The sequence below is a fragment of the Monodelphis domestica genome, chromosome 2, assembly GCF_027887165.1.
Source record: "Monodelphis domestica isolate mMonDom1 chromosome 2, mMonDom1.pri, whole genome shotgun sequence".
Lineage (NCBI taxonomy): Eukaryota > Metazoa > Chordata > Mammalia > Didelphimorphia > Didelphidae > Monodelphis > Monodelphis domestica.
The window spans coordinates 293,035,344-293,053,854 of record NC_077228.1 but is presented as its reverse complement, the minus strand read 5'-3'; the positions used below and the strand labels follow the sequence as shown (position 1 = coordinate 293,053,854).

At 35.3% G+C, this 18,511-nt stretch overlaps 1 protein-coding gene and 1 long non-coding RNA gene across 13 annotated transcripts in view; one reads left to right on the top strand and one right to left on the bottom strand.

Moving 5' to 3' along the window:
- The window catches only part of CD2AP (CD2 associated protein), a 192,871-nt gene that overhangs the window by 100,501 nt on the left and 73,859 nt on the right, over positions 1-18,511 (bottom strand). For all 12 annotated transcript variants that reach the window (XM_056818371.1, XM_007484044.3, XM_056818369.1 and 9 more), the window contains exon 3: positions 7,221-7,374. In XM_056818371.1, the coding sequence (XP_056674349.1) occupies positions 7,221-7,374 (154 nt within the window). The remainder of the gene's footprint in view (positions 1-7,220; positions 7,375-18,511) is intronic.
- LOC130457389 (uncharacterized) overlaps positions 3,429-18,511 on the top strand; it is a 35,335-nt gene continuing 20,252 nt past the window's right edge. Inside the window, exons 1-2 of the long non-coding RNA XR_008916564.1 lie at positions 3,429-3,669; positions 5,470-5,537. This is a non-coding gene — a long non-coding RNA (uncharacterized LOC130457389). The remainder of the gene's footprint in view (positions 3,670-5,469; positions 5,538-18,511) is intronic.

Genomic DNA, 18,511 nt, shown 5'->3' with positions numbered 1-18,511 from the left:
GGATCTGAAATATTTTTTTGTTACATACTGTCAACTGGATGCTCAATGAAGCAAGACAATTCTTTTATAACTCTAACCCATTCACTATCCCACTTGACAGTGATTTTTCTTAAACCTTGCTTCCCTTCTCAAGTCTCCTTTAGCACTCCCTTCAATGACTAATTTAGCTAAAAAACTCTGTCTCATACTTTACTAAAAAAACTGAGTTGAGCAATCAGAGCTTCCTCCTTCCCAACCTCTTAATACTCAAATTTACTATTCTTCTTACCTCCCAACTCACAATAAGAGGTGGTCCTTCACCTTGTGAAGGTAAATCTCTTAACACCTCTGTATTTCCCCCATTCTAGAAAAATTCTAACTTGATCTGACCATTCCTACTCACTACTACCCTATATTATTCCCCCCATGTTTAACATGAGGAAAACGCCATCTAAATTCACTTTCTTTGCTTCTCTCAATGATTCTAATTCCTCTGAATTTGACTTTGGACCTCATCATTTAATTGAAACGTTTCTCCAACATTACCAAACAAATCTTTTTTTCAATCTTCATCCTTCTTAACCTCTAAGCAGTCTTACCCCCTTATCCTGGATACTTTCTTTTAAGAGACCGTGGTCACTCCCCCTCTACTCCTGATATCAATTATACATGGGAAATCACATAAAGCATATTTCCATATTAGCCATGTTGCTCCTCTAAAAAATAGCAAGAAAAATAAAGTGAAAAAATTATACTTCAATCAGCACTCAAAATCCATCAGTTCTTTTTTTCAAAGCAGACAGAATTTGTTGGGTTTTTTTTTTTTGGTCTCAAATGACTGAGACCTTACTTACTAGAAGCAAACTTAAATAGAAAGTTTTATAATAGGAGTTACAGTTTTACAAATTGAGCTGGAACAGAAAGGCTGAGGGAGGCCTTTCAATTTAATCTCTACCAAAGACATCCATGTTTGCTCTGGCAGTCTACTGTAAGGAAGGGATGGAAAACCTGCTGGACCCAGGCGCTGTTGCTTATATTGTCACCTTACTCCTGGCAGCATAAAGGTTACCCCCCTCCCTCAATGAGTCTGATCATCACTCTTCTTTTTGTGGCCCAAGACAGTGTCATTAATCCAAAGTAGCAGGACAGCCATCTCTACTGCAGTCTTATAGATATGTAGCTTCACAGCAAGTAGTTCCCAAATCCTCAATTCCTTCATGTCCACCATCCACACCCCATCACTTTTCTATTGGATGTTCTTGGCCCAAAGGGAAGAGTAGACAGATGAAACTAGCTCCAAAATTTTGAATAAGAACATAAGGGATGACCTCTAAAGTCTGGGCCAAAGCCCCATTATGGCCACTGCTCAATGCCAGTCATGGCTCTGGTTTTTGCTGACAGGGCATGAGTGAGGGCCATATCTCAGAGGCTCCACACACCTTGTTGGCATCCTAGAGGTTTCTCTCCACTTTGAACAGAATCGCCTCTCTGGCACCCCAGAGGACAATAGTGCAGACCATAGGTGAGATCTTTGCATCCTGTAATGAAAGTAAAGTGTTCCTATCTATCTAATCTTCTTAATTTCAAACAAAACAGTACCAATCCCAATATCATCTTCTCTTAGTTCTTTTGGTCAGCTGCCAATCCAAGCCCCAAGGGCCCTGCCAATTCAGATGTTGCGTGTCTTCCAGAGTCCATATAGTTGTGATACTGGTCTGCATGAGGTAGTTCTGAGCTAAATTCTGTGATGACCACATCACACTTGAGGTGAATAATAGACTCCCAAAGCTGCTGAATACATTCTTCTATCTGCAAGATTCAGGTGAAGACTTCCTCTCCAATAATCTCAATAGCTGTCTTATTTTCTCCTTTCCAGCAACACAATCCTTAAGATTCTTAATGTAGCATCACACCTGTGATGAACATTCCTGTTGAACATAATTTCATTTAAGAATCACGAATCCTCAATAATGCCACCATGAATCTTTTCCACCTTAGAATACTTTTTAATGTCAAACTCTTTTTGGCCATTCTCTTCAAATTATACTATCTTCATAGCATCCAGGGCTATGATGAAAGTTAGGGAGGGCCAGTGGCTAATTACCTTAGTACAAAATGCAATGTCAATGATATTCATCATTGTATGAGTTGTCAATATCAAAAGGGATGCTGTTTTTCTTAAGCATGCTGATCAAATTATCCGATGCATTTCTGTAGGCAGGTCATAGCTACTATTTATGTGCTCTCTAGACCCTGTCCTCCAAAATTTTCTATTCTCCTTCTACAATATTTTATTGGTGAGTATCAGCTCCAATATATTCAATATTTTCTCTATGTAGATGACTTTCTGATCAATTTATCCAGACCTAACCTCTTCTGTTTACTTCCAATCTCATATTTCTACTTGCCTATTTGGGCATCTCAAACTACATGTCCAAAAGATACATTAAACACAACATGTCCTAAATGGAACTTGGAATCTTTCCTCAAAAACCATTCCCACTTGCCAATGTTTCTTTTATCATTCAGGGAACTAACATTCTTCCACTAACCCAGGCTCATATCATAGATATTATCTTTAATTCTTTACCCTCTATACCCAAACCAGGTCCTGTCAATTCTACCTTTGTAACATCTCTTATAAAATTCCCTTTATTTCTTCTACTATACCATCTTCATGTTGACTAGGTTTCATCACCTCAAAGCTTAACTACTATCCCTACTCCAGGTCATCCTCCACCCAGCTGTCAAAAATCTGACCATATCATCTATTAACCATTAAATACTGGACGCCCCTATTACATCCAGAATCAAATATAAAATCTTCTGTTTGACTTTTTATACTCTGGCCCCTTCTTAATCTCTCAGTCTTCTTAAATCTCACTCCCTTGTTTCATGTATTCTATGATCCAGTGGCACTGACCTCCTTTCTACAGCTCCAATAAGTCATTCCAATCACCCAAGTTTATATATTTTCACTAGCCAACCCTCAAGTCTGCAGTTCACTCCCTCATTACCACCTTCTGGTTTCCCTAGTTTTTTGGGTTTTTTAAGTCTGAACTAAAATCCTGCCTTTTATAAGAAGCCTTTCCCAGTCTTCCTTATTGTCTTTGCCTTCCCTCTGACATTATCTACAATTTCTCATATGTATATATCTTATTTGTACATAGCTGTTTGCATGTTATCTTTCTCAATTAAATGCTTGAGTCCTTGAAATATTTGTATTCCCAGAACTTACCAAATTCCTGCTTTGCACCAGGAAATGTAACAAATAGTTGTTGACTACCCTTGCTTAGACATTCTAAATACTGGAATAATATTTTACTCCGTACCCAAAGATAAGCCCTGAACATTTTGTAGAATATGATCAGATTTATGCCTTAGGAAAATTACTTTTGTATCAATGTGATACAAGGACATGCATGTGGTGTAAGAATAAGGGATGGGAAAAAATGCAAAGGTTGTCTCTAAGAGGAAGGGAAGAGAATTTAGTCACAAACCCTGGGAAAAACTCACTCCTGATTTTCCTTCTCTCTGAGCTAGAAGGGAGAACAGCTCCTCCATCAACTGCTGGGAACTAAGTAGTTTTGTTGAAAAACTAAGAGGTTCTTGGGTCTGGAGGAAGACCTGGGAAGAGATATGTGTTTTCCTGAAGTGCTGTGGAAATCTGGCTGTGACAATTTGGATAAGGTAAACTAAAGGGTTTTATATCTGGGACTTTGGGTTTTACTTAGGAAGCCAACCCCAGATTTGGGGAAAGACTCAGTCTATCTGTAAGTCCTGTCTCCTCAGTCTTTTAGAGACTATCTGGAATAGTTAGGTTAGCAAGGTAGTCTGATAGTTTTTAGGTCTAGATAGATCAGGGAGCTGTTAAGGAGGGCTTGAGAAGACCAGAAGAGCTTATCCATGAAGGGAGCATAGAAAAGTGGATAGAAATTGAGCTTTTGAGAGACAGGGACCCTGTGAAGTTTATCTATCAGTTTCTTTAACCTTCATAAGCTAAATAAACTTGTTTCCCTATAGTCTAGTCTCAAGGGTTTTTGTTCTTCAGTGGTTGTGGAAAGGTCCCTGGATGGATTTTCTTTACCAATTCATCTAGGATTTTCCAATTAATATATCTCCTTTGGGAGGTACATTTCTTTTTCAGTGGAAAGATCATCTAGGATATTGTTATGTTAATTCGAATAAGGGTCTGAACTAGGATGGGGCCTTAGGACTTGAAAGGAGAGAATAGATCTAAGAAGTATTTAAAAAAATAACTTACTGCCCTTAGCATTTGATTGTGTGCAAGTTCAGGGAAAAGAATGACTCCAAGTTTTTAAGCCTACATTATACTGTAGTGCCATCAACACCAATGAGAGAGTTAAAAGAAGGACAGAGTCTAAATGTTAGAAAATAGATATGGTTTCAGATATGCTGCTTTTCAAGGAAACCCATTAGGAGATACCTGTCAGGCAAAAGGAAAACTAAGAAAGAATTCAGGGTGAGAGATAATATTTTGTGAGTTATTTGCATATGGATCATAATCGAAGCCATTAGAGTAAATGAGATTTCCAGGGAAAAGGAATGAGGAAAAGTGAGGATTAGTCAAAGATATGAAAAGACAAAGTTATCAGTATCAAAGAAGGAAAAAAATCAAGTAGGAAGGGATGTTTATAGAACAGTGTCAAATTCTACAGAGAAGTTTAGATATGAAAAGACAAAGTTATCAGTATCAAAGAAGGAAAAAAATCAAGTAGGAAGGGATGTTTATAGAACAGTGTCAAATTCTACAGAGAAGTTTAGGGAGCTGAGAAAAAGCCAAAGGATTTGTGATTTGATCAATGCTTTGTAAATGTTTTGGCTATTATCAGCAATGCTAATGATCCAAGACAATTCCAAGGGACTTAAGATGAAAACTGTTATATACCTCTAGAGAAAGAACTAAGAGGGTCTGAATGTAGATTGTACTATACTTTCTTAAAAATGGGGAGGTTCATTTTTTTTCACAACATGGCAATATACAAATGCTTTGCCTGATTACACATGTATAATATATATCAAATTGCTTATCTTCCCATGATTGGGAGATAGGAATAAAATTTAACATGTATTTTGAAAGATATAAAAATTTATGAAGCAAAGTGGGAATTTCAACACATGTAATCAAGAAAATAACAAAATGAAATATATTTAATGTATAACATGATATGGGTATTGCCTGTCATTAGTTCAATACTCTTATTTAAGCTTAAATAATCTTTGTAATCTTATTTAATTTTACAAATTTAAAAGCATTTTGAAATTGGGTCTATTCTCAGTCAAATATCAAAATTGTCAAATGGGTACATCATACAAAAATGGTTATGGTACTGTTTTAGAGTAATGTGGAAGACAGGAGCATTAATCAGGACTTATTGGGAGAAGAAACAGTTTTGAACCTGGTTCTACCACCTAACAATTCACCTGACTTTGGCAAGTCATTTAGCCCTCTCTGAACTTTCACTTTAGGAAAATGAAGACACAACTAGCACACCACCTGCTAACACTTCAAAAGCCTGTCATAAGAATCAAAAAAGGTATGTGATGACACTTTATAAACCATAAAGGGAAAAAATAATAAACTATACTACTATTCTATGCTTTAGCATAGTATATTCTTGTAGTTTCACATTTTCAATAATATGTAAACATAACCCCCAAACAAAATATATCAGATGTAAAAGGTAGATTATTAGCAAAAAAGTAGACTTCCTTCCATATTGCATTATTAATAGATTTAAGGACTATTCTTTTGTCATGCTGAAAAATAAATATTAGTAAGTAGTCAATTTTTAAAGCCCTAATAACTACAAAATTCAATTAACAGTGGCTTTGATTCTTTTATAACATTCAGTCCTCAACAATAATTAAAGGTATATTATTACACTGATTTAGTACTTACTAGACTAATAAATTATGATTTCTTAACCACTTTCATTGTTTTAACAAATATCTATTGAACAAATAGTTGATACAAGCCAGACCTAGGCAATGTTCACTTCTGAAGAAAATTTTACAAAATTTTTGGCAACACCTTGATCTTCTATATAAGTTTTCAGCACTGATGAAATAACATACTAAGAATTATCTTCAAGAGCACAATGCCTCTAAGATTTGAAAAAAAAAAAAAAGAAAAGTAATTATCCCTTCTCAAAAATTCTACTAAATTCCACTAGATGAATATGGGTTCATTATGGAAATACTCAATAGCTACTCAAAAATTTTTTAAAACAAATTATAAGCAGCTGACACAATGAAAGTTTGTAGGTAGAAGTTCCAAAGTCCAGCAAAAGAGCAGAATATAGTAGTTAGGGAGGGGTTAGGTTGAAGTATCTCAAATTAATGAATAACCAAAGAATAATTAAATGTCTACTACATGGAAAAGCATTTTCTAGGTAGAACCTGAGTGAGACACAAAGATAAATATGCCTTTGCTCTCAAGAAACTTTGAATGGTTAAAAAGATGTTTTTTTCAGGTTTAGACTCAAGACCAATGAAGTCAATATAGGAAATTCTCTCCATTCACAAAAGTTCTATAATGCTCCAATCTATAACCTTCGACACTAAAAGGTTACTACTTGCTCACAAGATTACAACTAAGATGGATCAGAGGCAGATTATGTTCTTGGCTCTAAGAATAGTTCTCTATCTGAATGGGTTGCTGCCTCTCACTAGCATCCTTAAAATAGCAGCTTATATGGATATAGCCTTTATCCTAAGTTGAAGTATCATTATTATCCCCATTTTGCAGATGAATAAAGTGGAGGTTCAGAGGCTCATCCAAAGTCACAGTAATTCAATAATGTTAAAATTAATGTTTTTTTCCAGTACACTAAATCAAATGTAATAAAGAAAAATAATAAAAGTGTATAAGAAAGATAAATACTAAGTACTAGTGGAGATGAGAAGGGGGGGAGATCACTTCTGGCTGGATGAATCAGGAAATGATTAACTATTTTAAATGATAATCCTAAAAAAGAAATGACCCATTCTTAAATAGAGAATAACAATTTGAAGGCTGTTCTCCTAAAACTTTCATTCTTTTTTTTCTGATTATTTCTATTTATTTTACTTTTAACATTTTTACATAAATGCTCTCCAAAATTATATGATCCATATTGTCTCCCTACTTTTTCCCTCCCCTTCAACCCTGCTCCAGAGTTGACAAGAATCCAATCTTTCAGACAGTCTTTAAAGAGATTAGAAAAGTTTTTACATACTCTTCTTAACATTTTTGGTTAGGGGATGTGGTTGAATTCCTCCTGCTGGAAGTCCATAAGTGCTTATGCGTTGTACAAGATTGGCTACATTTCCAGGCTTCTCTCTTTTGAAAGGATAATTTTCATCCTTGGGTTCTGGATCTCTCTTAATTTCCTACAAAGAGAAGAAATAAAAAGAATAAATCAAAGCAAATCCCTGATATTTTAAATTATTAAAATTCTCTAAAACAATATAAAATCACAATATTTATTAGTGGTTATTATATGAACATTTCTATGTAGCAAAACTACACAGAAGCAAACAATAAGCACATCAAGGAATGTATTCTTTCTAATGCAAATTTCCAGCATTTCAGGAGAAGGTAAGAAATTATCACTATGGGTAAAGGACTGAGTAGGAGGTAAATAGTCCCAGGCCAGTTTCTGAATGAAAAAACATGAATCTATCTAGCCTCTGAAACCCTACCTCACTATGCTCCCTTTCTCTGCTTTCACAGTTCTTCTTCACCTTCTTCAATTAAGCTTCTACTTTACATATTATCCGAACTATCTAGTTGTAATTCAGAAGTCACAGGGCAAATTTGCAGGGCACCAGACAGCTATTTGCATTTTGGCTTCCTCACTGTGACAATATAAAGAGCAATCTCCTCTTCTTACTTTATTATCCATGATACATAATAATGTAAGTATGTAAATTCTCAATAGGACAGTGCTTTTGAAGTTACTCAGACTGTGATGGTTCAAAAGCAACATCTTAAGATTTTTAAATCTATGCTCATCTTGAGAAAAAAACAAGGAAAAAGAAAAAAAATTTGCATTTCATCTAACAATTATAAATAATAAAATGGGATAAAAAGGTTAACTAAATGAAATAATCTGAGAAAATTATATACAAAATCAAGCTACATTTTGAAAGATATTTCTAACAATAGCATTGAGGCATCATTTTTCTTAGCTTTATCATTACAGAAGCTTAAGAATTGTAGATGCAAAATTTCATCTGATGTAGTATAAACGTCACTAAAGGGATTGTAAGCAGACCTGGCTTCTGATCCTAGCCTTAACCCTATGTAACTCGGTAACCTTGAACAAGTCACTTTCTGGGACTCTTTTTTTCCTCACTGTAAAATAAGAGCATTAGATTAAATGACTTCTAAGAACTCTTTCAGAAAAAGTACATTCATCTACATTTAAACTTTATCTATAAAGAATCCTTTAAGAAATAAAACACAATGGATACCATTATTTTCAGTATAGTTGAGCTAATCATTTAAATTATTAGTTTTTCTTTTAATATTTCTTAATGAAAATCTTTCTAAAATAAAGAGTATACTAAACATTTAACTATCTGTGGATAACTCAGGCTCATGTTTATGCATATCAAGTATTGTGAGCTACCATATGCTACATACACAGTGTGTGACAGGGCCAATATCTTTGCCCTTTCTCTCCTAATTCAAATTGAGCTAACTTTTCCCTAAAAAAGTATTGAGACCACCTTCAAGATTTTGTTGGCTCAGCAGACCAAAGGATTAGGATGTTACCATCAATCCATGTGTGACTGTATACAAAGCTATCATAATGGAATTCAGGATATGCTCTGCTGCTTGGCCAATGGAAAATGACAGACAACTCAGGCAAGGAATTTCTGCTCGGCTGAATCCATTCAAGGTATCCTTGATGTCTTAATATCCTCTTAATATGGCTAAGTAAATTACCTTTTGTTAACTGCTGAATGGCCTGTATCTCATTTTATTCCAACATGAATATAAACTACTAGGGGACTAATCTAAATCAAGTTTAGCAAAAAACATAGGTCATATTGATCTAGTCTCCTCAAATGTACTGGTTGATATATTTGGCAAAAATTTACATAACACACATACACAGAAGATGATAAGCCCTGGAGGGAGGTCACAAGTAGAATACAATTGTCTGTTTCTCCTTCCATATATGCATGTACTTAGAAGCCTGATATATGTTTTTTAATTAAGAAAAATTTTCCATGGTTACATGATTTATGTTCTTTCCTCCCCTGTTTAGTCCCTCTTCCCACAGTCAACGAGCAATTCCACTGGGTTTTACATGTATCAATGTTCAAATCCATTTACATGTTATTAATATTTGCAATAGTGATTATTTAAAGTCAACATCCCCAATCACAGCCCCATTGAAGTATGTGATCAATCATATGTTTTTCTTTTGTATTTCTATTCCCACAGTTCTTTTTTTTTTTTTTTTGGATGTGGATAGTGTTCTTCCTTGTAAGTCCCTCAGAATTGTCCTGGATCATTGCACTGCTGCTAGTGGAGAAGTCCATTATGTTCAACTGAGCCACAGTGTATTAGTCTCTGTGTACAATGTTCTTCTGGTTCTGCTCCTTTCATTCTCCATCAGCTCCTGGAGGTCTTTCCAGTTCACATGGAATTCCTCTTGTTCATTATTCTTTTCAGCACAATAGTATTCATCACCATCATGTACCACATACCACAATTAATTCAACCATTCCCCAGTCTATGGACACCCCTTAATCTTTCAATTTTTTTGCCACCACAAAAAACACAGTTATTAATATTTTTGTACATGTATTTTTCCCTATTATCTCTCTTTGGGGTACAAACCCAGCAGTGGTATGGCTGGATCAAAGAGGAGGCATTCTTTGAAAGCCCTCTGGGCATAGTTCCAAATGCCTTCCAGAAGGGTTAGATCAATTTACAACTCCACCAGCAGTGTATTAACTTCCCAGTTTTGCCACCTCCCCTCCAACATTTATCACTTTCCTTTGCTGTCATATTGGCCAGTCTGCTAGGTGTGCAGTGGTACCTCAGAGTTGCTTTATTTGCATTTCTCTAATTATAAGATTATAATAATTATAATTCTCTAATTATAAGAGAACACTTTTTCATGTGCTTATTGATAGTTTTGATTTCTTTACCTGAAAAATGCCCATTTATCAATTGGGAAATAAGAAGTCTAATATTCCTAAAGGGCACTATTAAAGTAGTACAGGTAGATGACTAAAAACCCTACTACACAATAGTCAACAAGACTTTATTAAAGTTTTTACTACATACTAAGAGATGAAAGTACAATAAAAGGTAAAATATGGTTCCTGCCCTCCCAGAACTTACATTCTTCTATATCCTCTTCCTCCTCAGGTCCATCCTCTCATTCTCATAATACCATGTTGAAAAATAAGTCATTATCTTTCCCCTAAAAGTCTTCTCATTTCCTAATTCCTCTAATATTGTTAAGGATATTACCATCCTACCAGTCATGCAAGATTCACAACCTAGATGTCATCCTCCACTCCTCACTTTCTTACCTTCACCTCCTAATTAGAGTGGTTTCTCCCTTTAGACAGTGTAAACCACTTGAAAGCAAGGACTGTTTTTTTTGTCCTTGCTACATTCCGAGTGCTTAGTACACCTACTAGCTCATAATAGGTGATTAACAAATGTTTGTTGATTGATATCCAGCAGAGGTAGAAAGTAACATTCTCACTATTAATTAAAGTCATATTGATAAAATTACTCTATTTTTCCAAGTACACTGAAATGTAAAAGAATTCTTTCTATCTGTGTAACCTTGGACCTTTAATTTCCAGTTCCCTCCTCTGTAAAATGAGAGGTAACTGGACCAGATAGTCTCTTCTAACTCAAAGTCTATGATACTATGAAAAATGAAAAATTTTTTCAATGAAAAGAAAACTCACAAATTCAAGAAGCTCTTGGGAAAGCAGAAGAAAATGGGAAAGAGGGAGAAAAAAAGGAAAGCCATAATATAACTATCAAGAGAAAGAAAAAAGTTAAGGCTTCAAATGACAAATAGGCCTCCATTATTCATATGTCTGATTAAATACCTGGATGGACTCATGAGTTGAACCTGGAATTGGGAAGATCTGAATTTAAATTCTTCCTTGTACATTTATTAAATATGTAACTAAGCAACTCACTTAGCTTATTTTCTTTCATTTTGCCATCAGCAAAATGGGGGCAATAATAGCACCTACATCAATGTACTTGTGATAAAATTAGACCCTCTCACAAGTTTTCATCTCCTTCAGATAAAAATCAGTAACTGCCAAACAAAAAACTTTTATACACATACATATTCCATAAGTATATATTTCTGTAATCAAAACAAAATTATAATAGGTACAATAATACAGAAAAATATGATAGTATGCTAATCTTATATTAGAGACAATAAGTCCATAATGTAAAACTGATAGCTTTTCTACTTCTTAACAGCTAGAGGAACCATAGATGTGAAAAAGAGAGGTGGTAAATTTAACTTAATTATGACAGTTCTATAACCTTTGTATCATTCATAATATGTAAATATAGCCTAAATGTGTCCCCCTGAATTCTAAAAGGCAGTAAGTAAAAGCACTAAAAAAGAAAAAGGGTCCTCGGTGGTAATCTAGTCCAAAATCTGTTCAGTTAAGACCTGAAATCCTAGAGGAGGCCCAGCTCTCACACATATCACAGTAAAGATCTAAAAGGGCATCAAATACAATAATGATCAAGATTAGCAAAAACAAATGCTGTTAAGCTCCCTTTTCCATTCTGAGATCACATAAAATTGGCAGAAACCTAAAGGTGATTTTTTAGAGAAGTGAAAGAACCAAGGGTATCCAGAAAATCAATGGGATCTAAATGGTAGTTCCATAAAGTTCTCTGGACATAAATCATCTCAAACAATTCAGGATTAACCACAACAGGAAACATGGCTGGCTTATGTTTCAAGAGAATCTTCCAAAAGCCGATTGAGCCAACTTCTGGTGAGGACTGTGTACAGAGAAAACTGTGACATGGTTACAACTAGCACTCTTTTTTAGGCTACCAGTAGTCTAAAGAAAAACTGAGAGGCAAATGGACCTACGATTTCCTTAATTTAGGCAGCTCCTAATAAAAGAAAATTCCATCTATTAATGCAGGCCTTTCTCTGAAATTTAAAATCTTTTACTTGCCTAGAACATTGAAAATTTAGTGACACCATAGGTCAGTAACAGGACTTGAATTCTAGTCTCCCCAAATCCAAGGTCAGCTCTCAGTCCTCTAAGCCACAATTGCTATTTCAGTTCCTCTTAAAGAAGACAAAGATTTTATTAAAGTTTCTTATTGGGGGGTGAAGCCAAGATGGTGAAGTAGAGCAGAGAAGCTCAAGGTCACCACAAGAATCCCCTCCAACCAATATTAAAATAACGTCACAAACTGAAAATAGGAGTAAAAGAACTAACAAGGAGACAGAGAGAAACAATTTTCAAGAAAAGAAAGAAAGACTTAAATGGCAGGCAGAGAACATCTAGTGGACTGAGGAGATAGGGGAGCACAGTCAAAAAGACTATAGGAAGGAGTGAAGAGGAAGCCAAAAGCAAGCCTCCCACCCCCACCCCACATCTACTGTGCCAGGTTCTGAACCTGAGCCCAAGTCACCAATCAGACCCTGAGACCCTGCCTGGAAAAATAGAGGTTGGAGGCCAAGGCACAACCCTTGAGGTTCCAAACCTGTGGTAAAATCTAGAATCCTAGCTCAGGGAAATCTGTGCTGAAGTGGGATGATCTGTGTGGGCCAAGAGCAAAGCCAGGCATCCCAGTCTGGGCCTGTGGTAAGGACATAAATCCTAGTTAAGGGTAGTTAACTGACCCAACAGAAGGGTCTGGATCCTTTTGCCAGGGACTCAGGGGGGAACCTCCAAGACAGGGCAATCAACTGTGTGCCTGATTGGATCAAGTACACAAATGGGATCAAAAACTTGTACTAAGCCTGGGGCTAGAATTTAATCAGCCCTTAACCTGATCTAGTTCAGAGTGAGATCAAAAACCTACATCAAAGCCTGAGGCAAGTCTTAAAGCATTCTCTCAAGGATTAATTGAATTAGGAGTGGGTGGAGGTCCTCAGGGTTCCCAGGTATCAGGCCATCATACCATCTCTGAAGAACTAAAACAGGCAGAAATTCAGAAAATAAGCTAAGAGCAACATCAAGTAAGGACTGAAATTTAAGAGCATACCCTAATCTCCCAGAAAACAGAGTTTACCTATAAAAAGGTAGGAAAAATGGGCAAACAACAAAAAAAGCACCCAACTCTAAAGAATTTTAATAGAGACATAGAGCAAGGTACAGACACAGAAGAGGACTGTGAAAACAAAGCAAACACAGGCAAAGTCCAAAAGAAAAATATGGATTGGACAGAGATTCTGGAAGAGCTCAAAAAAGATTTCAAAAACCAATTAACAGGGGTAGAGGAAAAGTGAGAAAGAGAAATGAAGCAATGCAAGAAGAAAGAGAAACGGAGACCCAAAAGCTGATGGAGGAAAATCAGGCCTGAAAAATTAGAACTGAACAGCTAGAAATGAATTGTTTCATGAGAAATAAAAATAAAATAAAAACAAAATAAAAAGAATGAAAAACAGTTTAAAACATGAAGTTGCTTATTTAAAAAAGAGATACAATTTAAGAATAATATACTGGACTACCTAAAAGCCATAATAAAAATAAAATTAAATTTAAAAAAGCTTGAACATCATAATATAAGAAATTATTAAAGAAAACTGTCCATATATCCTCGAATAAGAAAATATAATTGAAATTGAAAGAATTCACAGATCTCCGCCAGAAAGAAATCCTCAAATGACAACTTCCAGGAATATAATAGCTAAATTCAAAAGCCCTCAAGCCAAGGAGAAAATGTTAACAGCTAGAAAGAAACAATTCAAATAGCATGAAGTTACAATCAGGATCATACAGGACATAGAGGTTTCTACATTAAAGTTCTGGAAGGCATGGAATATGATATTCAGAAAAGTGAAAGATCTAGGTTTACAACCAAGTCACCTATCCAACAAAACTTAGTATATTCTTTTAGGGAAAAAAATGGACATTCAATAAGGTAGAAAAATTCCAAGCATTCCTGAGGAATAAGCCAGACATAAACAAAAAATTTGAAGTCCGAACATGAGATATAAGAGAAGCTTAAAAAGGTAAATAAGAAAGAGAAATCTTAAGGGACTCATTAAGGTCTAATTGTATGTATCTCTACAAGGAAGGAGGATATCTATAATTCTCAAAAATTACTCTTAGTAACAGAGCAGATAGAAGGAATATACTTAGAAAAAAGGTGGGGAAGTAACCAATTATGATAATATGATATGTATAAAGATATGTGAATGTGAATGTGACAATATGTATAAAATATGTATGATAATGTGTAAAAAAATCAAGGGATGAAAAAGAGGATTGCAATGAGAAAAAAGGGAAGGGAGAAACAGAATAGGATAATGGCATAAATTATATAACAGAGGTGTAAAAATTATCATGGAGAGGGGAAGATTTGGGTGATAACGGGAAATGCTTAAACTTTACTCTCATCATAACTGGCTCAGAGAAGAAAAACAAATATACTCAATGGGGTACAGAATTTTGTACATACATATACATATATATATATTTATATACATACATATATATATATATATTTATATACATACATATATACATATATATATATATATATATATATATATATATATATATAGAGAGAGAGAGAGAGAGAGAGAGAGAGAGAGAGAGAGAGAGAAGGTGAATAAGACAAGGGAAGAGGGAAGTAACTGGCGGGAGGGGGAAGTGATAAGCAAAACACTGGTGAGGAGGAACATTATAAACTCACCCTGAGTGATTGTCATGAAAGAAAATAGAGTAGGATCAAAAGGGAAAAATAAGATGGAGGCCAATAATAACTCTGAATGTGAATGGGATAAATTCATCCATAAAATAGAAGTGGACAGAAAAGTGGATTAAAAACTAGAATCATACTATATCATGTTTACAAGAAACACATTTGAGACAATGTATCAAAATCTATGGGATACAGCCAAAGAGCAGTACCCAAGGCGAAATTTATATACCCAACTGCCTATATCAACAAAATAAAGAGGGAGGACATTAATGAATTGAGCTTGCAACTTTAAAAAATTAGAAAAAGAACAAAATAAAAATCTCCAGATAAAAACCAATTTGGAAATCCTAAAAATTAAAGGAGAAATTAATAAAATTGAAAAGTAAAAGAACTATTGAACTAATAAATAAGACTTAAGAAATGATACTTTGAAAAAACAAATAAAATAGATAAGGATCTGGTGAATCTAATTAAAAAAAGAAGATAAATCAAATTAATATCAAAAAATGAAAAGGGAGATCTCACCTCTAATGAAGAGGAAATTAAGACCATTATTAAGAACTACTTTGCCTAATTATATGGCAATAAATGTGATAATCTAGGTAAAAATTTACAAAAATATGAAATGTCTAGATTAACAAAAGAGGAAATAGAATACTTAAATAACTCCATCTCAGAAAAAGAAATTGAACAAGCCATCAAGGAATTTTCTAAGAAAAAATCCCCAGGGCCAAATGGATTCACAAGTGAATTCTATCAAACATTCAAAGAATAACTAATCCCAATCCTACACAAACTATTTGACAAAAAAAGCAAAGAAGGAGTTCTACCAAATTCTTTTTATGACACAAATATCGTACTGATTCCAAAGAGTAATATGTGAAGGAGAAATGGAAAAAAAAGTCTGCAGCAAAGGCTGGAAAAGCAAGGACTCCAGAACCTGTCAATCAAGATGAACATTCTATTTAGAATGGGGACCAGGAAGGACCATTGAAAAAGGCGGAGGCAAACTGAAAAACTTGGAACTGAAAAGAGAAGGACAAGTCCAGCTCTCTGGTTTCTCTCTGCTATACTACAGTGACTTGAATCTTCAAGACCCGTTGACCATTTCCCCATATCTGAACTCTATTCCACCATCCTCCAACTTAGGAATTGTTTAGTATTATATTAGGGAATCCCCAAACCCTATCTCCTCTCAACTTCTTTTCTTTTCCCTTTCTTTTAAATAAATCCCTTACTTTATCTGATACACCAAAAGACTCACTATGAGTAGATGTCAGTGAGATCTATGATAGAGGTTGGCACTAGAGAAAAAGTGCCAGACTGAAGAGTATATGAAATTGATCCTTATAAATCTTGGGTGCCAACTGTCTTAAAAAAAATAAAAAAAGGAAGGGAATGTCCACTGAGGGGAGGCTTGGGCCCTGAGGTACAGAGAGAGGAAGAGAGAGGTGAACTCCCTACTTCCCACAAAGTGGGGGTACAGGGGAGACAGCAGATGTAATGGGTTGGCTCAGAGAGAGGAGAGGGGGTTTGAAGATTTACCCCCCTTTTCTGCCTTCCCTCCTTAGCTAAAGCTGCTCTCCCCAAAACACTCTTGTCCCTCTTATCCCCCTCTCCACAACTCAAGACCCAAAGGTCTCCCCTAGATCCATTCACTCACACTCAGCTTGGGGAACAGATAACTTTTAATGTTAACTCAAATAGGTAATACAAACAGAGTAACGGGCAGGGAAGAATGGGAAAAGGAAAATGGGAAAAGGGGGTCCCTGTCTCTATCTAAACCCTTTTCCTCCCTCCTCAAGTTTGGGGGGGAACTCCAGCCTTGGCATCCTGAGCCCCCTGAGAGAAAGTCAGGTTGACTCACCCCTGGGCAACAGGAGCTGAGGTAAAGTCTACTCAGGTTTCTCTTCAGAAAGTCCCTTCAATTGGGAAGTATTGGGGGGAAAGATTTCCAGTCACCAGCAGGAAAGGTGGGTAACCCTCAGGAGAAAGTCTTTATCCACCTTCTCTCTTCGACATCTTGAGACCCTCACAGCTCTCCTAGCCAGAGTCTCCTCTCAGGAAATTGACTCCTGGGGTCCCTCCCCTATCGAAGTGATCAATTTCATATATTCTTCAGTCTGGCACTTTTTCTCTACTGCCAGCCTCTCTCACAGACCAACAGAAGAATCAAATAGGGAGGGGAAGGAAGGAGGGAGGAGATTGGCAAATCTGATCTTAAAATCATCTCTCAACTAAATAATCCCCTAATAAAAAAGCCAGGAAGACCCAAAACAGAGAAAGATAACTACAGACCAATCTCCTTAATGAACACACATGCAAAAATCTTAAATAAAATTCTAGCAAGACTACAGGAAGCCATCTCAAGGATTATTCATTATGAACAGATGGGATTTGTAGCATAAATGCAAGGCTGATTGACTACTAGGAAAACCATCAGCATAAATGACCATATTAATAGCCAAACCAACAGAAATAACATGATTATTTCAATAGATACAGAAAAAGGCTTTGACAAAATCCAATACCCATTTCTATTATAAACACTATAAAGTATAGGAATAGAGTGCCTTTCCTCAAAATAATAAAACAGTATTTATTTAAAACTGTCAGCAAGTATCATATGCAATGGGAATAAGTTAGAGGCGTTCCCAATAAGATCAGGAATGAAGCAAGGATGCCCAGTATCACCACTATTATTTAATATTGTTTTGGAAATGCTAGTGGTAAAAGTTAAGAGAAGAATAAGAAATTGATGGGATTAAAGTAGGCAATGAGGAAACTAAACTATCACTCTTTGCAGATGATATAATGATATACTTGAAGAATTCTAAAAAGATCTACAAAAAGCTAGTAGAAATAATTAATAATTTTAGCGAAGTTGCAGGATACAAAATAAACCCACATAAATCATCAGCATTTCTATATATTTCCAATAAAAACTCCATATAAAATCACTTTAGACAAAATAAAATATTTGGGAATCTATCTGCCAAGTCAAACTCAGGAATTATATGATATATTCAGGGCCATACCTATCAAATGACCAAGAAACTTTTTTATTGAATTAGAAAAAATTACAGCAAAGTTCATCTGGAAGAACAAAAGAATTCAAGACTATCAAAGGAACTAATGAAAAAAAAAGTGAAGGATGGGGGCCTAACAGCACCAGATCTTAAATTGTACTATAAAGCAGTAACCATCAAAACAATATGACTAAAGAGACTGGCTTAGAGATAGAAGGGTGAATCAGTGGAATAGACGTCAGAGCAAGCTAATGTTTGATGAACCTAAAGATCTCAGCTTTTGGAATAAGAACTATTTGACAAAAACATCTGGGAAAATTAGAAACCAGTATGGGAGACAAATCAGGTTTAGATCAACATCTCACACCCTATACCAAAATAAATTCAAAATGGGTAAATGACTTAAATATAAAAAGTGAAATCATAAATAAATTAGGTAAACATAGAATAGTATACCTGTCAAATCTATGGGAAAGAAAGAATCTAAGACCAAGCAAGAGAGAACATTACAAAATGTAAAATGAATGACTTCGATTACATCAAATTAAAAAGTTTTGTATAAACAAAACCAATGCAACCA